Source organism: Terrapene carolina, unplaced genomic scaffold (genome assembly GCF_002925995.2).
Source record: "Terrapene carolina triunguis isolate 2854851 unplaced genomic scaffold, T_m_triunguis-2.0 Scaffold66, whole genome shotgun sequence".
In the NCBI taxonomy this organism is placed as follows: domain Eukaryota; kingdom Metazoa; phylum Chordata; order Testudines; family Emydidae; genus Terrapene; species Terrapene triunguis.
Window position 1 is genome coordinate 78,613,548 of NW_020664417.1, and position 25,135 is coordinate 78,638,682.

At 40.2% G+C, this 25,135-nt stretch overlaps 1 protein-coding gene across 1 annotated transcript in view; it reads right to left on the reverse strand.

Moving 5' to 3' along the window:
* STX18 (syntaxin 18) overlaps nt 1–25,135 on the reverse strand; it is a 99,163-nt gene that overhangs the window by 26,684 nt on the left and 47,344 nt on the right. The window contains exons 2-6 of the mRNA XM_026648134.1: nt 23,864–23,931; nt 6,307–6,422; nt 3,282–3,359; nt 3,037–3,103; nt 2,796–2,806 (exon numbers count right to left, since the gene is read on the reverse strand). Of these exons, the coding sequence (XP_026503919.1) occupies nt 2,796–2,806; nt 3,037–3,103; nt 3,282–3,359; nt 6,307–6,422; nt 23,864–23,931 (340 nt within the window). The remainder of the gene's footprint in view (nt 1–2,795; nt 2,807–3,036; nt 3,104–3,281; nt 3,360–6,306; nt 6,423–23,863; nt 23,932–25,135) is intronic.

Below are 25,135 nucleotides of genomic sequence, written 5' to 3' on the forward strand. Positions count from 1 at the left end.
TGGGCTAAAACCCACTTCATCGGAAGTGGGTTTTAGCCCATGAAAGCTTATGCCCAAATAAATGTGTTAGTCTCTAAGGTGCCACAAGTACTCCTCGTTCTTTTTCCTTAGAAGCCTGTTTCAGATCTTAACTACCCTCATATCTAACCTACATCCCCTTTGCTGCAGATTAAGCCCATTACTTCTTGTCCTATCTTCAGTGGACATGAATAACAATTACTTACAGTCCTCATTTAACAGCCTTTATCATATTTGAAGACTATTATCAGGCCCCCCATGGCCTTCTTTTCTCAAACTAAAGGTCATTTTGAATTCTAATCCTGTCCTCCAAAGTGCTTGGAACCCCTTTCAGCTTGGTGTCATCTGCAAATTTTATAAGCATACTCTCCACCCCATTATCCAGTCATTAATGCAAATACTGACTAGTACTGGTCCCAAGACTGATCCCGGCAGGATCCCACTAGATACATTCTCTGTTTGATAGCAAACCATTGATAACTACTGTTCGAGTATGGTCTTTTAACCAGTTATGCACCCACTTTATAGTAATTTAATCTAGACTGCATTTTCCTAGTTTGCTTATGAAAATATCATAAGGGACTGTGTCAAAAGTCTTATTAAAATCAAGATACATTTCATCTACTGCTTCCTCACTATCCACTAGGTCAGTAACCTAGCAACATAAAAGAGAAGGGAAACAGCCCACTTCTCTTAACATTTCATTTTGGGAAATTAGTCAAATCTAATTGGCAGAACTTTTGAATACACAAAGCCAAATTATATTATGTCAGGAAATTAAAACACCCAGATAGTTTGTTTAAGATTTAACATGCTCATCTAAATAAAGAGAAACAAGATTTACTTATACAATACTAAAAAAGGCTCCTGTTAACAAGCATATATTTAATGCCAGCTAAACTGCAGTAAAGAAGATCTGATGAAGGATTAATTGACTTTTAAATAAATATATCCCTTTATTTTTTGTAATCCTTAACTTCCAGAGTATGCTAATATACCCGTTTTCAATTAAAAAATGAATAAAAAGCCTGCAATGCAGCAGACTTTAACAAAACCTAGTTTAAATAATAAAACAAATTCTTATTATCACATAAAGTGTCTACTGAAATCCTTAGGGAAATTACAGATCAACTAGTTGAAGGCATATGAAAAAAAGCAATTTTTCTTTAAGTCCTCAGAAAGATTGGTTTATGCCCTGTGATTTATTTAAATTGAATTTTAATTTAAATAGCAATTTAGCTATTATATCACATCTGCAATGCATACAGCCTCCACCTGGCTAACATCTGTTTTCTGGTTCTTACACTGGGTAATAGTGGCAAAACAACATCCTTTGGTCTTCTGCTCAAGATTTTATTTAAGCATTATACTGTTGCTTAGCCTTGAGAGAAGTTCTAACTTCTAGTTTCTCTCTTTTGCTCCATTGTTAGTGCACATAAAATTGATTTGTTTTCTCCATTTAGTTCACTGAGGCATCTTGAAAATGGGTTTCACATGGAGGTGATAGCACAACAGCATGGTGAGCAGAATAGCAGGGAACATTTATTAGCTTAATTAGATGACTGCTGGAATCAAACTGCTTTTTTCTTCAAAATTCAATATGAAGAATACTGAATCTGACAAGATTTTATGCCTAATGTGCAAGACTTTACTGCTGGGTTACTTTTTATCCATTGTGTCATCATGAGAAACTGCCTCTCAATGGGTTACAAAAAATTTTAAGGAGTTATCCTGACTTTCTCATACAGTTGGTTTGAACCTCTCCACAAAAGAAAAACAAAATAGATCTTACAGCAATTTATTTCTAAGGGGAAAAGCCTCGAGTGAATCCCATCACCTTTAATTACAGATGTTGTATGATTCTGGGTGGAATATACATCCCAGAGGATATTTAAAGACCACCCCACTAGTTTTAATTTAAATAATATCTGACATGTTCACACTCTAACCAGATAAAGGAGTACGAGTTCTTTGAAAAATGTTCGAGACTTTAACTACTGGCACATACGTTGTGCAATTTGCTATTTCCACATGAAAACCTGCCTAAGGGAAATCAGGGTTAAAATTTGCATTATGAAGAGTGAGAAAAGGGTTGGCAGTATTACAACTTTAGAGACTTTGGTTTAAAGTGACAAACTTTAAATTGTTAACTTCCTCACTCAGTCTCCCCACATGAAAATGAACAAACCAAAAAGAAAAAACTTGCAGGCAGCTGTGTTTGTAACCCTGGGTTGGAAAAAAGCAACAATGTGCATATTCTTTCACAGAAGCCTTCCTTGAAAAAAAATATTCATTTGGATAACTGGATGTTCCAGGGGAGTAGTAAAACAGTACTAAGACTTTTCACCTCTAGGTGACTAGTTCGAATCTAATTTATACTAGTGGCAGGAAGAAGCTGTTCTCTTCCAATAGCTGTTTGATGAGCTATGAGTTTGTGGTTTCAATCCAGTTTCTAGTTAGTCCTCATCACAAAAAATGCCAAGTCAAGCATTCTTTTATCCCTCTTAGCAGTGTATGCAGAAAGATCAGAGCTGAATGGGCATGAAGAGTGAACAATTACCCACAGAGAGGGTATCCTCCATATCAGGTTTGAGGAATATTGTCAGGTTGCAGTGTCCCCAAACTGGATGATTTTACATACAGTAGCATATATCTAATTTTAAAAAGGATGGATTACAGAGGCAATTTCAGATCTACACAAGAGTTTCCTTGTATTTGTGGGTTTCAAGTCAGATTGTTAACCCTTCTTTTAACAATTCTGTGGTTTATTCATATACATATCTGAAATCTGGAACAAATGGTTATACATTTTAGCATTCAGCATTTTATAGCCTTCACGGTGTGATACAGGCATAAAAAGTACTAATATGCAGCAGTTCACAATTAAAGATGCACATATTGCTGCTTCTAATGAATATGTGCATCAATTGAGAATTGCTAGTCCCATGCACTAGGTTCACATTTATTCAGTTAAAGAGTTACATAGGGAATCAGGCAATTTAAAGTAACAGTACTCACAATCTTTTCTTATCTACCATTCGTTTGACTCTGACGGCTCTTTGTTCAGAGTACAGCTTACACACTCCTGTTCAAAAATGTCAAGAAGAGCAGAAAAAAATGTAGTTAGACGATCAAAATTTTCTCTCAGAAATTATCAGTATGATCTTAAAAATATGAAAATAAAGAGGTTGACAATATTGTACAATCAAATAATCATTCACTTTGAACTGTTATACATTTGTAGAAAAAAATGTACAAGGTACTTTTTAAATAATCTTCAGTGAAGTCCAAGACGGCTGCTCTGTGCTCCCTCACTTGTGGGGATTGGACATTCTTGTGTGCTGAAATGAAAAATTTCAAGATAATATTTTACACTTGGTGTTGAAGAATATGAAAGCCCACCTCTTCAGTTTTCCACAGATTTTACTCTATATACAACTTTATATTTACAAAAGTCTATTAGTATATTTTAAGAAATTAAAATGTATATTTTCACAATAGCATTTAAAGAAAATAAAATAGTATCACGTAGTTTACCTTTTATCGTTGCTTGTAGATATTCTCTTTGGGTGCCCTACTTATGTGTCAATTACATCTGTATTAAAAATAGACTTTTGCTCAAGCCAAGCTTAAAGAGACAAATCTAAAGACTCAACTTGCCTAGTGTTCTAGACTGTAAACTCTCCAGGACAGAGATTGTCCTGATATTTGTGTCTTGCCCAGTACCAAACACCAATTTGGCCCTTAAATATTTATGTTTTTTATTTTAATAACATATAGCTCCCATGACAACATAATAGATATACATTTCTGATTAGTGCTACAGAGGTGTATCTATCTATCTAAGGAAGCTTAAATTTGATGCAAACCTTTAGTACACTTATTTCACAATCTTTATCACATATTAGGAAAGACCGGCTTTTTAACAAGTAAACCTAGGGTTATCCAACCCTGACACAGTATGCCCACCCATTCCTTGAATTTATCTTTACCACGTATTCCAGTCTCTTCTCTTAATAGTCTACTCCCTGTGCTGATGGTCCTCTTTGGAATGCTCCCATTGGCATTAGTTATAAATAGGGCTTCTAACTGTAAGATTTTTAACCAATAAACACAGATAAAACCCCTCAGATAAAAAAATGAAATTGGAGTTTATATAATAAAGACAAGAAATAGATACTTGTTTCTAAGGGCTTGTCTACACAGAGCAGTAATATAAACTACAGAAGTGTGATTTCTAAAGTGCACTGAAGTGTTGCACATTAACTGGTCCTTTCAGATCCTGCTGGTGTGCACTAAAAGTACCCCAGTGTGCTTTAATGTAGTGCTGTTTGAAATAGTACTATGTTAAAGAGCATATGAAATATTACAAACAGATTACTCATTACAGTATATATGAGTAAAATATACAAAGAATGTATACAAAGAGAGCCCCGACCTCCCCTCCCCTCAATTTTTGGACAGCTACATAAAACTCAAAAATTGCTAAAAATAATCCCCCCCAAATAAAATTAATAAAACCCCCAAAATAGAAACCCTAGTTATAAATTATCTTTTACCAGTTCAATCAATTTTGTCCTCTTCTTGTAGCTTGACCTGTCATGATTGACCATGACCTTGGACATGCCACGTACTGACGTGACACTTGGTGCATGCAGTCAAATCCATTTTAAAAAGGCAAAAGAACACTCAGGTCTGGAACCCTCATAAAATATACCCTGCAAGGCTTTCATCTGGATATCAGAAGATTCTTCCTCAAATTATCAAGATTGGCCATATTCCTTTACAAACTCAGTATCCAGCAGTGGCCACAATATTCCAAGAGTGCTATCACGATAACTTTGCATAATGAAACCATTATCACTTAGTTGTATACAACTAATTCTTCTTGGCTTGTCTATATGAATGTTTAGTTTGTGGCAAGCGGGGGTGTGAACAGTTCCCTAGTGCACTTTGATCTACCCCGCTTTAAACCAGGAGTAGATCTAAGCCAGTGGTGGGTAACCTGCGGCCCGCATGCGGATCATCAGGGTAATCTGATTGCGGGCCGCGAGACATTTTGCTGATGTTGACCATCCGCAGGCACGGCCCGCCGCAGCTCCCAGTGGCGGTGCCACGTCAGCAAAACATCTCGCGGCCTGCAATCAGATTACCCTGATGGGCTGCATGTGGCCCGCAGCTTGCCCACCACTGATCTAAGCACACTATGGAACTGTTAGTGCACGGCAGCAGGGTCCACATGGACAATAAGTGTGTAGCAGTCTAGTGCAGGGTTGATCTACACCCCAATTTGCCAGGAAAGAAGTGTTTGTGTAGACAAGCTCTCTGTTTATGAAGTAATAGAAAATGTAAATCTTTTAATATTGGAATACTCTGCATCACTGAAGGGTTTCATTTTTTTGTTAGAATTTCCTCTAGAAGAAAGGCTTCAAATTTAGCAAGGACAATTGATCAATTCTGATTTTTGTCCATATTTCATTGAAATCTTCAATTTTATCATTATTTATCAGAACAAATGTAACAAATAACTAGTTCCATATCCCAGAATGATGCTCGTCAGTTTGAAAATGAAAAGTAATTTCACTTCAAGATACAATATTTTTTATATTTCTAGACATAAAAGACAGACATTATAAGCACTTTGTGCAAAATTTAGTTTCTGTATTGTTCCCAGATTCAATACCCAACAACCTTCACTTGGTGTGAAATCTTGGACCCACTGACTTCAGTAGGACTAGGATATCACCTTTTAACACAAAAGCTAGGTCTGATTTAAAAAGGATATGCTTAGAAACGGTGGGGAAAGTAATAATGAAGTTTTAGTAACTACGCAGTCTGATTAGAAATATTTACATTTCTATACTCTGTATGTATTGGTCACTTAAGCTGTTGACTTTTGTTAGTACAGCTTACTGGGAAAGTCGCCCATTGACTTTAATGGATTTTGGGTCAGGCCTGTATGCCATTTTGCAAAAAATTATTACTTACACGGTAAATGTTTAGAAAGACTTAGATTTTTTTTCTTTTAATCAGATGCTAATTAATGGACTGGGGTGGCTAGGTTAAATTCTATGTGCTGGACTTTCCTTTTACTCATACAAATGTACATCAAGAATAATTCCACTGAAGTCAGGAGTTACATGGGTTTAAGTGAATGGAAAATTAAACCCTATGTATCTTTCTTTTAAAAGGTTGTTCAGAACACTGTTCAACCTTCACAGTCATATCAGCATTTATCATGAACTCTTCAATAATTAACATAATCCATTTACCGTTATACTAATTTACCTTCCGTTCTCAGCTGTTGAATGGCATCAGCACATGTCCTCATAAATATCTGAGCATCTTGATCAATCTGATCACGTTCTGTGTCTGTCATCCTAATGTATTCTGACATAAGATGGCTGAAGAAAAAAACCAAATACTATCATTTTTTAAAATTGTGTATAATTTATAAATGTATATTTTGACCTTCCTTTCTGCACTTCTCTTCATATAGATATTTGGGTTTTTTTTGTTATACAGCCTGATTTTCATAAAGACCAAGAAGGTGCAACGGGCCACTCTCAAAGTACAATACCCAGCACATTGAGAAATATCACTAAAAACGGTCACCTATCTTTCTGTGACTGTTGTTCTTCAAGATGTGTTGCATATGTCCATTCCACTATGGGTGTGTGCATGCCTCATGCACAGTTGTCAGAGAACTTTCCCCCCTCTTCAGTACCTATCGGGGCAGCTCGAGCACCCTCGGCCATCACATGCCATTGTATGCACATATAAGAGGACAGAGCCACCCTGACTCCCCTCAGTTCCTTCTTACTGGATAGACTCCAATAGAGAGGAGAAGGAAAGTGGGTCATGGAATGGACATGTGTAACACATTTCGAACAACACCACTTACAGAAAGGTAGGTGTGACCGAATGCACCCCTATATTCACCACTATAGTAGTAATCTTTGTACAAAATGTGCCTTGTGAGGTAGCATTTGAAAACTAACAACTCACTGGTCAGTAAGATCATGGTGAAATGTGTGTAACAACATTATAGGTAAAGTTATGAACATAAGCTGAAATTATGACTCAAGGTGTTTACCAAGCAAGTTTGGAGAGTGGGTAAACCAGTTTCTCAAAGCTGACACCTCTAGCCAGTTGTCATCAAAGCTGATGGGCAATCACCTGTCATATGGCCATTCTTTGGCAAGGGACGGGGGCAGGAACAAACAGATCTGTATTTTAGCAAACAGCATGGAACCTCTTTTAACACAAGACTTCTTGTCTCTGTCCTCACAGCAGGAATTAACTTTATTTTGGGGTAACCCTCAAGGAAATGCATTTCAAAGGGGGACTGGACTATCAAGTGAGGGGCAAAATCACCTCACGGTATCTCTTCCTATCCATCTCTCTCTCGCTCTCTTTTACCTAAGACAACTAAAGGAAGCAGCCATTTGACTTTTGGAGAGAACCTGACCTGAAATTTGGACAGCCGTGTTGTTGGAAGCATGTGGTAAGGATCTTATCTTGAACCAAGTCTAATTTGTTAAGTTTTCGCACAAGAAGGCATTTTCTCTGTTTCTCACGTAACTATTTCTGACTTTAATGCCTTATGGTTGTACTCACTTAAAATCTCTTAGTGGTTAAATAAACTTGTTTTCTTCTTGAATCAAACAAATCTAGTGTTGCATTCAAACTGAATTGTTTGGGTGACCCCAGTAGCAAACTGTTGGACATTGTTCCCTTACAGGGGCAACAAACCTAAAATATCTGAACTTTCCAGGAAAGGGCTCGACATTGCAGAACCCACATTTTGAAGGAAAATTCAGCACTGGGAGTGTGTTGGGGTCACCCTCCAAGTAGTAACTAAGGCTGATGGATGCCAGAGTGTGACTGGAGTGTGCTGGCAGGCTGCAGCTATACACAGACACTACATTCTGTTCGGCTGTTTGTGAGGGGCTCAAGTTGGGAGCTACAGCTGCAAAGCATTGTGAGGTACCCCAGGCTGCAGGGCAGGTGGCGACAACCCCTCACTGGCTGGATTGTACCCCAGAATGTCATAGTAGGTAAACATTTTTTCTTCTTTGAGTGTTCATTTCACTGTAGGGGACTCACAAACAGATTAACATGAAGGAGGGCTCGGAGTCTCCCTGAACAGTGATTGTAGAACAACCCGTCCGAAATTGGCTCCATTCCTAGACTGGCTAGAAATGGCATAATGAGCAGCAAAAGTGTGAACTGATGACCAAGTTCTTGCTTTGCAAATGTCTCAGATAGGTACTTGCACAAGGAAAGCTACTGAAGCTCTTGTCGAATTGGCAAAGGCTCTAGGAAGTGACATGATATTAGTTAACTGGTAGCACAAATGAATGCAGGAAGAAATCCTCTGAGGAGAAGCCAGTTGGCCTTTCATCCTGTCTGCAATCATGACAAATAACTACATTGAGGATCCAAAGGACCTAGTGTGGTACACCCAGCCCATATGAGTAGTTGGAAGACAGACACATACACAAGGACATGCTATACGGGGAGCTATCAGAGGAAACAAAAACTACAGGCGTCGCTATAAAGACATATGCAAGCGAGATATGAAGGAATTTTGAATTGATCCTGAACAATGGGAAATCTTGGCAAGTGATCGTAACAAGTGGCGCCATCGTTTCCATCAGGGCATCAAAATCCATGACAGGAGCTGGCTCCTACAGCTTGAAGAGAAAAGAGCCCACAGGAAGCAAGCAGCTCCCAACCAAGACATACACATTTCAACAACTGCCAAAAAACATGCAAATCTCGGATTGGACTATTCAGTCACATGAGACATTGCAAACCATCTACATCATAGGCTGCAATTCCCCCAGTCTCTCGCAGATGAAAGGATGTCAATATCAGTGTGGTCCAAGTAGAAGGCTAAAGCTCTTTTAACATCCAATGAATGAAGTTTATCCTCATCTCTATGCATGTGAGGCTTTGGGAAGAAAATTGGCTAATAATTTGCCTGGTTAATGTGGAAATTGGAAACTACCTTTGTCAAGAATTTTGGGTGGGGTGGAGGTAAACTTTATCCTTATAAAAAACTGTATCAGGAAGCTCTGCGACTAAGGCTCTCAACCTGCTGAGGTTACCACAACCACAAATGCCACTGTCAGAAAGGTGGAGTAGGGAGCAAGACACGAGAGGTTCAAAGGGTGATCCCATTAATTTTGCTAGCACCAGGTTGAGATCCCCTGGAGGAACAGGTTCTGGTACCTGTGGGTATAACTGTCTAACCTTTTTAGAAATCTGATATTGGGATTGCAAAAAAGCAATCTATTACTCACTGAAGGGTGGAAAGCTGAAATTGCTGCTAAAGGTACTGTAGCAGAACTGTCAGACCTTGATGTTTTAGGTGTAACAGATAGCCCTAAATGTGGTTGATGGAAGCTTGCACTAGAGAGACACGTTTCTGTTGAGACCAGATAGAAAAACATTTCCATTTGGCCAGGTAAGTACACCTAGTTGAAGCCTTTCTACTATTCAGAAGTATTTCCTGAACGTCTTCTGATCAAGCCCTTTCTAATGGTGTTAGCCAAGAAGCATCCAGGCTGTCATGCTTGCAGATTGCAGTGGAGCAGATGGCCATGGTCCTGAAAAATCACGTCTGGATCCAACGGAAAAGGCAGAGGAGGTCTCACCGACAACGCTAGTAGGGTTGTCAAGGAAACACTGGTGCTCTTAGTATGAGGTAAGCATCGTCCTGTTTGGTCTTGAACAAGACTCTGGGAAGTAATGGTATCAGAGGACAGGCATAGAGCACAGAGTTCTTCCCTGGTAGCAAGAAAGCATCCACCAATGAACCCGCACTGTGATGCCCCCAACCCTCCTCCAGGGAGCGGAACTGATGGCAGTTTCTATTGGCCTTCATTGCAAAACAAGTCCGCTTGGGGAGTCCCCCACAGCTGGAAGAGGGACTTGGTACATCCAGATGTAGTGATTATTCATGGTGAGTGGAGAAAGACCTGCTCAGAGGACCTGCCAATGTGTTCTGCTTTCCGGGAGGGTAAGCACTTTGAGATGAATGGAGTTGATGATGCAGAACTCCCACAGCAGAATTCCCTCCTGGCACAGTTGCAACTAATGTGCCCCACCCTGTCTGTTTACACAGAATGTAGTTGCTGTGTTGTCTATTAACACTAGCAGATTTTCCCCCACAAGATGTGGACAGAAGGCTGAACAGCCTAGACTAACAGCACGTACCTCCCTGATGTTTATGTGGAGTTCTCCTGCAAAAACCGCAACCCTTGAGTTTGCAGGGTTCCCATGTGTGCCACCCAACCCAGGAATGGGGCATCTGTGATCAATATAAGCACTGGTTGCAGGAAAACGAAGGGAACTCCCAAACAAACTTTCCAAGGGCCTGTCCACCAGTCCAGAGAGGACAAAGTTATCTTTGGTATGTGAACTACTCTGTAGACAATGTCAACTGGGAGGATACACTGATGCTAGCCATTGCTGAAGCCTCCTGAGGTCTAGACTGGCATGCTGTACTACATAGGAACATGTTGCCATGTGCCCCAGGAGTTTGAGGCAAGTGTGCGTTGTGGTAACAGGATGTGGTTTTAGTTCCATGACCAAGCCTTGGAACAACTGGAACCTTGTGTGAAGCAGAAATTCTATTCTTTGCACAGGTTTCAGAATTGATTTGTCTGGACTGAATAATAACCCCAAAGCATTGAAGGTGGACTAGATCAGGGGTCGGCAACCTTTGAGAAGTGGTGTGCCACGTCTTCATTAATTTAAGGTTTCGCATGCCAGACCAGCAGCGCGGGCAGCAGACAGAACCCCAGATGGGCAGCAGACTGAGCCGCTCATCCCGCTACCGGTCTGGGGTTCCGTCCGCTGGCCCCTGCCAGCCAAGGTCCCGGCCACCAGCCCCGCTCAGCCCGCTGCCGGCCGGGTTCCGTCCATCCAGGCCAGCAGTGGGCTGAGCGGGGCCGGCGGCCAGGACCCCGGCTGGCAAGGGACCGGCGGCTAGGACCCCAGACTGGCAGCGGGCTGAGCGGCTCACCCACTGCCGGTCTGGGGTTCCGACCACCGGCCCCTGCCAGCCAGGGTCCCGTCTGCTGGCCCCGCTCAGCCTGCTGCTGGCCGGGTTCCGTCCATCCAGGCCAGCAGCAGCTGAGCTGGGACCCAGGCTGACAGCAGCGTGCCACTAAAAATCAGCCCGCATGTCGCAAGTTGCCGACCCCTGGATTAGATGATGGTCACAGAGGACAGTACTTGAATCTCGGACTGGTCTCTCACTAGCCAGTCATCCGGGTAGGAGAACACATGGATCCCCAACCTCCGAAGATATGCAGCTACCACCATCATCATGCACTCTGTGAGGGGCTGCTTATAGGCCGAACAGAAGTACTGCAAATTGGTAGTGGCTTCCATTCACTATGAAACTGAGAAACTTCCGGTAGTCTGGTCTGGACTGATCTTTAAGTTGAGGGCAGCAGATCAGTCCTCTTGTTCCAGGGAAGGAATAATAGAAAGTAGGGTAACCATGCGGAACTTAATTTTCCTCAGGTATTTGTTTCACTCTCTTAGACCTAAAATATACCTGTAGGAAGTGGGAGAGAATATTGCAAAACATAACCGGTAGGAAAAGATGGGCCTGTAGGAACTGGTATATTGCCCTTGACAAACCTGTCAAAATGTGTGTTTAGACTGGGCCACTGATCAAGAGAAACCTGCTGTCGCAGAGGAGGAGGAGAAGGGAGGTGGACACCTCCTGTAATTCCTGCCCATTATTCTCTGTAGGTCTTGGGGCTCAGGTATCAAGCTCTGATATCTGTAAGCCTGCTGTGGCTGGAACTGCTTCCTCTTTTTCTATAGCGTATAGATTCCAAGTGACTTCACAGTTACCATGGACTCTTTTAAGCCATGTAGTGGCACACGACAGCAGAGAGCACTTGAGCCACCCTGACAGGTACCACTGAGAGAAAAAGTTATCTGACAGCTGTGAAAGAGGCATGCACACACCTACAGTGAAATGGACATGTTCAATCAGTTGAAGAAGAATCTGAGGCTATAAGTATTCAATGAAATAATCAATATTTGAGAACATGCTTTTTGGGATTTGTAAGAAAAGTATCATTTGTGGAGAAACTTATTTCATCCCATCAAACCCCTAGATGAAAGTCCACCACAGGTTCTCTTTTACCAAACTGAAGAGAAAAGAAAAAAAAAGAAGCATGCAACTGAAGAACCCATCATCTATCATTCTCAGTACCTGTTCTTTTTAGGCAGTTTTTGGTTCTGAAAGTAAAAGATCCATGTTTCAGAAGAAGCACACTAGCTTACTGAATAGGATGTAGGAACAACTCAAATAGTGAAAGAACTATAAAAATGTGGAGATTATGAGTTCCCTGAAATTCATGTGTTTGTCATTTCATACTCTGAACTTCCCCTTTATAATGCACATTGCTTGACTACTACAAAATCTCTGACTTCAAAGGACAGCACTTGGAAGAAGGTGTATGGAAAAGAATATATTTAACATGATATAGGTTTATCAGATACCTCAAAACATCTACTACTGCTTGCCTCTTTATTTATAGATGATATATTATGCAGTTAATAGTTTCTAATAACATTTTACAATTAGTCTTGTAGTTCAGAGATAAACTAAAATGGAAGCAAACATACAAAGGGTCAAATACTACCAGGGAGTTTTAAGCCGAACTCTCCATTCAAAGGCAAAACAGGTCCAAAGCATTTAAGCGCCCACGTTATAGCTTTAGTTTTTTAATTCAGCATATTATATCAATAACACATATAACACACTAGATACCCAGAAAGATAATATACAAGGAGAGAATATCTATGGTCTGACAGTATCCACTTTTTAGTGATTCCATAGCTGCTCTGTACATGAGAGGGTGATAAAGCTTTTACTGAGGTGATTTAATTGATATTTATCTCATTCCTCCTGGCTATATATCCACCACAGCACATTACAACCCACTTTAAAACTATAAATGGAAACTTTCCCCCCCAATGTTAATTAGTGCGATCCTTTATGTGTGACCCAACTCTCCCATTTGTTCAGAGCATGTATATTATATGCATGCACATATAATTATATTTATGTATAGTATATAAAAATAAAAAGTGAGATAGTTGGTAATCTGTATTTTATTCTGTTCTGTTTCTTATTATTCCCAGCTATGTGGTATACCAAGTGCATCGTTGAGGAGGTCAGAGTTGCCAATGAGAGCAATTCTAAATGCGAAGTACTACAAAATTATTTCAGTTTCTTTAAATAAAAGATAAACCAGCTAATCCAATTACGGGAAGAAATGGGGAAAATTGTAACTCATAGGTGCAGCCACTTATGCTTCTTCCATTTACATAGTTAGCCATTTTATTTGTGGGGTTTGGGTTTTTTTTTTTTAAGAATTGAGAGGTTTCATAAATCTGTGACAAAATCCCAGTAGGAATTCTAGTCTTCCTAATTTGCACTTTTTAAATAGGATCTGGAGGATTAATGCTCAGAGATTGTCTCATTTCAGAAAAACAGTAGAAATGCCATCCCACAGCCAGAATAAAGTTATATATTTCAAACATAACAGATTATTTAGAGACAGATCATGAGTGATCATATAAAAGAAAATAGCAGCAATTATTTGAAATTATATTTCCATTATTTGAAAGTATTACATCAAAGTGTTTTGTCAATACCTGAAAGAGACAATGCAACTGTGCTGCAAAGTATGGGTTATAAATATTTTCTTATTAGAGATTTGGAGTGTGCATATAAATTCCTCACCCACAGTATAATAAAATTAATGCCGTTAAACATATTGGGACAGATCCTCTCTTTGCTCCACTCCCTCTCCATAGCTCAGGCAGCGCTCCTCTGACTAGGGTTCACCTGGCATGGGCGAGTCCCCACAGGTAGAGCGCCAGTAAAGCCAGCTTTTACACCAGCCTCCACATAGACCAAACACTGAGCTATGCCCCATATCCAGGTAATTGGGGATGGGGCATACCACAATGTCCTCTAGCTATCCACAGCTAGTGAATGGTCACTAGGGGAATATTGTCAGAGGGAGTAGAGGGCTGCCTGACCTCAACCTGATTAGCCCAAACCCGACATGAGCCCGAGTGCTGAGTCATTTTCAGACCCAATGTGAACCTGACACTTCCCTCCAAACCTGTGTCAACACTGCCATCTCATCCTTGCGGCTTGGTCTGGTGGGGACTCCACACTCCCCAAGCCCAGGCCTGCGATCCATCTTCGGCCACCTCCTGCCCATCGGGTCAGCGCAGCACTGGCTGTGTGCCCCGCTCCTGCCTTCTGACACTGCCTTGCTATGCTGTGTGTGCTGCAGAGCAAGACACGTTGTGACTCACTGGCACACTCACTGCATAGTGAAGCAGCAGTGGCCGACAGGAGCGGGGCACAAAGCTGCCGCTGCACCAACCCCACAGGTTGGAGGAGATGATCAGAGACTACTCAACCCTACCTGAGCCCAAGAACATCATGTTGTTTTCAGACTCTACTCAACCCAAACCTGACACATGTAGTTGGGTTTGGGTTGGGCTGCAAGACTCTAAGCTGAAGCCCCTGGACTTGTCTAACCTGCACTTGGGTCCAGGCAGAAAATTAGGGAGCTGTAACTAGCTTCATGATGGACCTCCTCCCTAACCATGCCCAGCAGTATTGTGTTTCGGTACACTATAATCCAAGCAGTATTCATAGTGTATTGGGTGCTCCACTACAGAAGCTATTGTGTCCACATCTCTTGATTCTTATACTCTGCCCATTACTGTGGTATTTGAACACTTTCATGGTATCCGGGCACTTTTAAAAAATACAGAGTAGAAGAGAATAGAGATTACAGTAATCAGAAACTAATTTTCTTTTAAATAGACTTCAGAAATACAAGTGAAGAAACTAACTGCTTCCTCAAGCTGTTTAAATACAGTTAAATTCTTGTCATCTGGTGGCACACAGAGGATGACTGTAGCAGCCTTGAAATATGAAGAGAAATTATATGTGGTAAATTTTCCTAATTTCCAACAAAAGGTCAGTTTGTTCTATTGGTAGCATGCATTAGAGTTCTGGTGCTGCAAAGCTGGAAAACCAGCTTGATTCAGTAAAACAAATATCTTTCCTATTAAACAAATTTTCCTCTCTATATAGTATCTGATACTAGTGTTTCTAAAAAGGCCTGCTCAAACCACTCTGGGCTCTGCTACAAAGCCACTGAACTGGGTTGCTAAATTGCACGGCTCAACAGTCCACATGTGATTGTCTCTTCCTGTCACATGTCCCAATCTGTTCTGCAATGCCAGGTAGAGGGCAGGGAAGTAGTGTGTCAAGATCTAGTATGTATATTTGTAGAGAGAATTAGAGGAATAACGGATGGCAATTTCCCACTAAACAGGCGGAGGAGATAACCGGCAGTGTGCCTAGCCAGGGCCCTGATAGTGAGGAGACATTCTGATTCCCCAGAGAACACACATTATCACCACCAAAGAACTCTTAGCTCATGAGAAGCACCTAGTACTCCACACTACACAGCACTTGAGCATGAGCAGTAAACATCACATAAGCATTGCAACCTGGCCTCGGTGAGGTAGATACCCCTCCAGGTTTGACAAAAGGGTCAGGTCAGACAATGCTACTAAATGACTGTACTTGTACTGGCCAAGCAATTGTAAACCACCATTTCAACCCATCTATCCAATGGCAAGGCTCTAGTAAAGTGATGCATCATCATGGTCTTCATAAAGAGCCATTGCTAGCTTTTAAGATATGTTATTTCTATGATCTGCTATATCATTTGAGTACAGATTTTCTTAAAGATCTGGAGGAAAAACGCTGCTTAAAAATCTTCAGTCAACCATGTAGACTTCTCTTTCAGTATCTCAAAATACTGTAGAAACATTTTGGAATGATGCCACTAATAAGTTAGATTTTTAAAATATAGTAATATAAAATAGAGTCCATAACCTTAGTGGAAAACAAATGTGAAAATAAATCTTTCTAATGAAAGTAAATAGGGTCTATTCTGTTCCTAAAGGGAAAGGTATATATTTTTGAAGTAGACCCAGATGACCTGCAAATTTAAGTACACGAGTACAGCAAACTTATACTTCCTTCTGCGATAATGTGATTTAATCGGCACCAAAAAAATGTATGGCAATGTGCAGGAGCCAGAGAAAGACTTTATTTTCAGTCTCTAAATTAACTATTTTATTTTCTTTCAATACTGGTTAACATCACCTGAGCACTCTCAGCTGTATAAAGGGAGCATGCTTTATTGAGTTCACAAATAGTTAATTGATTTGTTGTTTGTTTTCAAACATTGTTAGGTGCATAGATGTTACGGCAACAAATGAAATATAAGTCTCTGGTAAATAAAAAAAACCAACCCCCCCCCCCCAAGATCATTAGCTAACAGAAGAAAGCTTATTTTATTTTTTCCAGTTTATACTGCTCGTCTGTATACCCAGGCTATATTAGATGTACAAATATCTAAGTATCCGGGGGTAGCCGTGTTAGTCTGTATCTACAAAAACAACAAGGAGTCTGGTGGCACCTTAAAGACTAACAGATTTATTTGGGCATAAGCTTTCGTGGGTAAAAACGCCATCTGAAGAAGTGAGGTTTTTACCCACAAAAGCTTATGCCCAAATAAATGTTAGCCTTTAAGGTGCCACAAATATCTAAGAATCAGTATAATTCATAATGAGGTAACATTAAGCACTGTCAAGCCCACACCAACTCCAAAATAATATCCTCCTCACTCAACACACACCTTGAGAAAGTCTGAGTAACTATATAAACTTGCCCACGTGCTGCAAAGGACTGGTGCTCTATCAATCCAAGGAAGGAAACAAATTCCAGAGTTGTAGATTTTTCACTGAGTATGACCTGCTCCATTGCCCAAATCTAGAAACTATGAGCTCAAGCACTCATTTAATCTCAAATGTCTCTCTCTCTCTCTCTCAATGGTTGAAAGAGAGTTGTCTCTAAAATATCCAGGACCTAAACCACAAAGAGCTGTATAACTGAAAACAAAACACCTTGAAGAACAATTGGAAGCCTGTATGGTATCTAGAGCACAGGTGTGTATGCTCCATGCACAAAACACTAATTAAGCAAGCAAGCAAGCAACCTCATTCTGCACTAGTCTGAGTGATTTACAAGAACCTGATACCACGATATGAGCCATATAGGTAGAAAGGTAAAGTGATGGATGCAGGACAGACTGTGAGATGAAGGAAGGGAAGGATAGATGGCCAGAGTGCATAGCAGTAATCCACTGGAGGTGACAAAGGCATGGAAACTATGACTGGGTCTGCATCTGAGAGAAATGATCACTATCTCTTTGCCAAGCAAAGATGGAAAAGAGCTCTGTTGGGTCTCCACTATCTAGACATATGCAGAAGCATGAAAAGATATAGCACAACCCTACAGAATATGGAGCATATTCTGAGTCCAAGAATCCCCCAGCTAGGGCGACCAGATAGCAAGTGTGAAAAATCGTGATGCAATGGAGGGTAATAGCCGCCTATATAATACAAAGCCCCGAATATTGGGACTGTCCCTATAAAATCGGAACATCTGGTCACCCTAACTCCCAGCAGCTCTGCAACCATGAAAGCAGTTGGGGGCTGGATAGGGCCCAAAGGAATAGCTATGTACCAATTTCTACAAGGCTAAAACATGAAAGGGCAGATTTCTCTTCTCACTTATGCCATAGCTCCATTGTAATCAATGGAGTCACACAGCTTAAGACTGGTGTGAGAGGAGATTCAGGCCTAAAGTCTGTATGAAGTCAGGGAAAGATTTTTTTTAGTGTTGCTCACCAGTGACATATATTATAACGGCAAATTAACTGAATTCCAGTGTACAGGAAAGAATCTATAAAAGTCAGTTTAACAATGGTGGTTTTTTGACATGTGACAGGAATCAATATTTAACCTTCTGATATTATCTGTATTGATCATAGGTGTAAACACCCTTTGTAACTATCAATAAGCTTTAAAAATAAATGTGTTTACAATTTGAGTAAACTCTGCTTTAGGAAAGTCTGGCGTTCATTTTTTTACTTCCATTAAAATATATGCAATGCCACAAGTAACTACAACTAACAGAACATGTTCTCTGAACAGCAGTCAGAAATTTAGTATCCAACCAGGAAACAAATTATTAATGAGCAAATCCTTGAAACAACGACAAACCAGATATTAACAAGCACTTAAAAGACTAATATTAAACAATACTTCAGAACAGCTTGATAGCACCTAACAAATATTATATTAGCTAATTTATTTAAGGCCATAACTAACTGCCAAATTTTACCCTCCCCAAAAGGAGGATTGTGATGGGTTACTCCCCGCCCCCCTCCCCCCCCGCTCTGGGGTGCCACCTGATATACTGGGGTACCACTGAGCCAGCCTGTTCCATCAGTCGGGGCTCCCTCACCCTGTCCTGCTGGGCCCGGCCCTCAAGCCTCTTCTAGTACACACACAGGTAGGGACACACCCAGCTGCAGAAAGACACAGACACTGAAATCAATACTGCCTTGGGAGTCTTTCAGCTAAGGAACTGCCCAGGACTCAAGTGCACACCCCCTCTGGAGTGTAAACCAATGTTCCCTCTAATTTTTTCCACCCATGTGCGGAATAAATTTTGTTATGTGCACCAAGGTAATGTGCAGATGTGCGCCACCAGTAGAAACAAAAAACCTAGATAGACTATATATTTTTAAAAAGTTACCAATAGGGATAATTACTCCAGCCAGGACAAGTTAGGCATTTTAGAACTCACTACTCAAAGAATTAAATTTAAGTGTAAGAGAGAAATAAAAATTATGAAATGCATAGACCAGTCAAAAAACTAACTGAAAGCTCTCCTCCTGAACCATGTCCCCCTCCCACACTCTGCAGAGATGGGGTACAGGGGCCAAAATTGTATTGTCTTGCACTGCACAGAGAACTGTACAGTGTAAGCTAATTGAAATTTGCCTCCTCCCTCAACATGGAGGAAGATATGCACAGCTTTTTGCCCCCCAGTTACAAATTTTACAAACTGGTTTAGAGAAAACAAAAACAAGTTTATTAACTACAAACGATAGACTTTAAGTGATTATAAGGGATAGCAAACAGATCAAAGCAGATTACCCAGCAAATAAAACAAACACACAAACTAAGCTTAATACACTAAGGAAACTGGTTACAAGTAATAATTTTTCACCCTAAATGTTGTTTTGCTCTTTTTTGCAGCTTAAAACTCCAGATATTCCTTTCACAGGCCAGACACCTTTTCCAGCCTGGGCTCAGTCTCCCTCACCCCTTTTGTCTTTGTTTCCTAGATGTTTCCAGCAGTCATCCTGGGCGGGGATTCAGTGAAAAATGAATCTTGATTAACTCACTTCCCTGCCTTATAGGATTTACATATGGCGGGAATCCTTTGTTTCCCAGTTTGATCCCCACCTCGTATTAGTGGAAAAATACTAGTAGTTCAAGATGGAGTTCAGTACCAGGTGACAATCAGATGACCCTGCTGTGTCAAAGCAGCATCCCAGGAAGCTTCTCAGGAAGGTGGGAGATTAGCATCTTCGAAGTCCTATTGTTCTCTCTAATGGCCTATCCATTGCATTCGGTCTAGTGGGCATTCCCCAAGTGTAAGCCCACTTGTAATTGTTACATAGTCAATATTCCTAACTACAGATACAGAAATGATACATGCATACAAATAGGATAATCATATTCAGTAAATCATAACCTTTCCAATGATACCTCATATGTCCCATCTTGCATAGAACACATCTTAGTTATGCCATATTCGTATCATAACAATATGATATGAATATGAAGAATAGGGGGCGCAGTGTCACAAAGGTAAAGCCAGAGGGTGGCTGTAGTTTAAAAAACAAAGATCAAAAGGAAAGCTGAGTGACAACTAAGGCTACATCTACGCAGCTTTAGTAACACGGCTGTGCCGCTACAGCTGTGCCGCTAAAAGGTGTGCAGTATAGCCACTGTTTGTCAACTTAACAAGCAACAAGTATACAAAATAGCTGAGGCACACTCAAGGTGGGCATGCTAGAGCTCTATCTCAGGCTGAGGTGCTTGAGAAGGAATTGAAGGCAGTTTGCTTGCGCATCCATATATAGATTCGGTGTCTGGCATCAGTGCATGCCGAACGGGCACTGCTGACGGAAAACTCTCCAATGAAGAGCTCAAGAAGTGCATATGCACCTGAAGTGAAGCACCCATAGAGACATTACTAAAATAATATGACTGTTAGGAGAAGCAAAACCAATAAATTAGGAAGGAAAGCAGATGGATTTTTTTGGTTACAGAACACCAGATCTTTTACAATTTTATATGCTTTCACTGAGATATATTATCATTTACGTCATGAGAGCAGATTATTCTACTCCTTGGCATGTATTCATGGGAAACTGAGATCTATTAGAAATTATTTTTCATGAACATAATGAGCTCATGACAATTTAGCAACCTACTTTAAACATTTGACAATACTGTATATTTTAGGTTTCCACTTTAAATACAGACTCTATTGCTGCTAGCATCTGTGGAGAAACATTGAGGATTACTGCTGTAAGAGATTACAAAAGAGCATTTCCAAAAAGCATACGGCAATATTTTTAAAATCTGAAGTGAAAGTAGACTACTTTTCACTCCATCCATCACTTCACTTTTAATCTCCCTTTCAAGACAGGTAAACCAAATACAGTACACAAAAAGTTAGTGCATCCAGAATATTCAAATAATTTAAGAGTCAATATACAGCCAATTATTATGACAGCTTTTTTCCCGCCCCCATTGCAGTTACTGAAATTCTGTTACTGTACCCATTCATACTGTGGCTTTCACAAAATAAGACAGCCTTTTTTGTATTAAATTTACAGCACCACCTAGTGTTGTTCATTAACTATTCCAACCAATATTACAAAAACAAGAGTTTTTTATACCAAGTATCTTTATACTGGTTTTGTTTGTTGTTTTGGAGATATAGTTACTCTTTGTCTGGCTTTGGTGTATGTCAATATATACAGATGGGCTTGATTTTCAGAAGTCCAGAGCACTCACAGCTCACAGTTGGCTTGAATACAGTTGAGGATGCTCAGCACTTCTGAAAATCAAACCCTTAGTTCCCTTTTTTTAGCACACAGAACATTTGTTACCAGTATCTGTGGAGAAAAAGTGCACTCAGTAATTTGGCAATTCACCGTGGGACACCTTTTGATACCATTGATCAACTGGCATTGCTGACACAGCCACAGACCCTCACAGGGTTGGAAGGAGTCATTATTGAGTGGCTCTGTTCATTTGTTACCAAGAGGAGCCAAAGGGTAGCACTGGATGATTGCTCATCTACTTCTAGCATTCTCTAATGGGAGGGGTTCTATCTTGTCATCACTTCCATGCATCTGTGAGGCCTTTGGGGGAAAGGTAGAGAGATGGTCTGGGACTCAAGGTCTTCAATATTCAGTTGACATTCACTTCTACATCTGTATTTCATCTGGCTTGGCTGGTGCAACTGATTAGCTTACTCAGTGTCCTGCCAGAATCAGGAAGTGGATAGGGCTGGCTGCAACATAAAACTCCAGTTATGCTGATAGGCTGGAAAAAAACACCACAAGAAACTACAGAGTGGTATCAATGCCCTCAGCTGGGGAAGTCTGCCCATATTCTTTTACTCAAGTTCCCAGCTGGAGAATCCTGATGGCTCTCCAGCTGATGCTGGAAGTTTGTATAGCAGCAGAAGCCAGGAGTAGTTTTTATTATTTATGCTTGACCAGTATGCTTCTTTTTCAGATATGGGCGTTGCCACATATGCTTTTGTCATCTCAAGAATGAATTCTAGCATGATCCTTTATACAGAGCTACACTCTAAGACAGTTTGGAAATGTCACCTGGTGCAAAATTTGATGGCCCATTTGTTAAAGGGGTGTTCTATGATCTGCGTGGGCTTCCAATTCACTTTTAGGTGAAATTTAAGCTGTTGGCAGGGCTCTGGTAATCTCAGAGGCCACCTTTCTCCCCATGTGATACCACAGCACAGAAGATCATCTTAAAATGCGAGTAGTTGGAGGCATGGTAATTTCCATCTGGGGTATTCCACACTTGAATATACTTCCCTGGTCAATTAGCCAAAGACTGAATTATTGATTTTCAGGTTACGCTGCAAGGTTCATTTTCTCTCTGACTTTTCGGTGGACTGGAGGCAGGAAGGAGGAAGAGAAGAATGATTAGATAGGTGGAATAAGTGCTAGTTTTGAGGCTTCTGGGAGAATTTAGGTAATTGGTTCAAATTGTTTATAGTCTTCACAATGAGTGTGCCAAGAGCCATGGGCACTGGATTGGCATATTTTTATAAGAAAGAAAGACAGAAAGAAAGACTAAATAATATGACTAATCATCAAGTATTTTAAATTGAACTTTCAAACATCTGCTCACAGTGGTGGAGTTGATAAACTGGAGACCTTTCCTCTACACTCTCCATACCAGTTTTCCATTAAGTGGAATGTTGTTCACAGTGTGTAAATATATATCAGTACACTTATTGAGGTTGACAGGTATCACAAAGTGTCCCTAAAGATTACATTTTACTGTTTTTAAATGTTTCCTACAGATTATTTGGATTGAGAACTCCAAAATTCAGGTTGCACCAATATTAAAACCTTAAGCCTTAGACTGTGACCTATGAATAAACCGAAAGTGCTAAGTTTGCTGGGATGGTAGATGTAAGGCTACATCTACATTATAAGCAAGAGGTCTGATTCCCAGCTCATGTTGCCATACCTGTGTTAGCTTGATGAGAGCTAGAGCAAGTATAAATAGTAGCGTAGCTGTGGTAGCACAGTCAGCAGTGGCACAACTTAGCGATGCCAAGTACAAAACCACCTGAACCTGTGCTAGCTCTAGTGTGACTATGTGTACGCCAGCTGGAAATCACACCCCTATCTCAAAGTGTAGACATAGCCTAAGTGTGCTTTTCCTTAGCTTTTCCTACCAGCTCCAATCTCGTAAACGGACAGAAGATTGAAACAGACAAGACACCTGCTCCTTAGGTGCTCAGGCAGCAAATAAATTCAAGGATGTCAAATGTTTCCTACACTGACTTAAGGGAGGATGCTTTTACTGTCACAAAATCAAATATATTCTCCCCATAAGTTCAAGCACCCAGAATTAACTCCTCAAAATTTTGATGTAAGAAAGCAAAGAAATTCAGAGCTAGTGGTATTCCAATATGGTGTTCTCAATGAGGTTCCTCAGTTCTGGAATTCACTTCCCAGAGTTTGAAAAGCCTTATCTCATGCCATTCATCATCTATCTGCTCAGGCTTTCCACTGACCATTTAAGGCATATCCACAGCACAACTGGGAGGTGCAATTCCCAGCTCGAGTAGAGGTACACATGCTAGCTCTGCATGAACTAGTGTTCTAAAATAGCAGTGTGGCTGGGACAGCATGGGCAGTGGCTCAAGTTAGCCGACTCAGAAGGTACCTAGGATCGTAGGCAATGTTATACTTAGGCAGCTAGCCTGAGTTGCTACCTGTACTGTCATGGTCACACTGCTATTTTTAGTGCACTAGCTTGAGCAGCTAGTGCCTGTATATCTCTCAGCTGCTTTGTAGACATAGCCTTAGTAGTAGGCAACAGGTCTTGCTTATCCTGAATGATGTATGATCAGGTATGAAACTGGTCAGCAAACTGTATTTTTGGTTTTAAATCATGTCAGTGTGCTCACAGAATTTTAATGGGCTCATTTTATAAATTTGAAAATCAAGTTTTAAAACATAGAGACTATTTAAACACAATACGCACTTACCTGTAAGCATTAATGTAATCCTTTCTGTGTTGCAGAAGAAAATCCTTCAGTTTCCCAATATTAGTAATCTAAATAGGAAAGTAAAGTATAAATGTTAACTTCACAATCAGCTAAAATGGATTTTTAACATATTTCTATTTTCTGTTCCATTTTAAATGTACAAATATCAGTATGTCCTGTGCACTTGAACTATAAACTAAACTACTACCTATTATGTAATTTGAGACTATAATTATAAAGGTTACACAGATATCTAAGTTATTTATACAGATTCCCTTTTGCAATAAGATTCTCATTTCTATTATGCATGTAGCCAAAGCATAAAAATAATCTAAGTGAGGTAAGTTTAAATGAGGGCCCAGCTTGAGAAGAAAAAAGCACTAAATGTAACTGAATGTTGGCAGGCAAGGATCAAGCGCACATTTTAGAAAATAGGTTCATTTAAAAAAAGATTTTTACAAAAAGAAAATATCAAATATACGTATGTGCTTTATAAAACAGAAAACTTGACCCAAACATTTGACTTCAATTATAAGAACTAACCTCATGGCAGCTATATTACCCATGTCCAAGGAAGCAAACTGATCAATATTATTTATCTGAATATTTTCACCTTTCTATTTTTGCAGTGACTGCTTTATTATCCAGACTGACTAATCCCTGCTTCACCTCAACCAAAAAAAGTTAAGCCTATCAAGTAACTCCTCACAAGCATTTGATAATCACTTGCAGAATTTGAACATATCCGAGTGCATGTGCATGCAGAGGGGAAGCTGTTTTTCTACCCAGCTCTTCATTTTTTCCCCCACCCACCTCAACTCCTCCTGTCATTAGTCCATACGTTTTCCTCTATATTATCTTTACACTTTCCAAAAGATCATTTAAATGGAACAATGAACCACCTTTTATGAGGCTTCAATGCCTTTTAACAACTTTTAAGTCTGGGTTTAAAGGGGCTGGTACCATACAAGATGCAATTTAGCATAGAGAAAGGAAGAAGCCTCAGAAATACAGCCCTACTTAGCCTAAGGAGTGAGATCCCCAATGTGATTCCCTGAGCCTCAAATATGGTTCAGTATCTTAAAAAAAAAAAAAATGTACATGAATACAATGACTATGTAGAACAAAGGAAGTTTTCAAAGGAGAACCAAAAATCTCTCTGAGGTATGTTAAAAAAAAGGTATTAATTATTCAGTGTACAGCAAATTATGCTGTCACAAATACAGAATTATGACATTTGGTTGAAAATAAACATCAGTGCATGATGGGGTA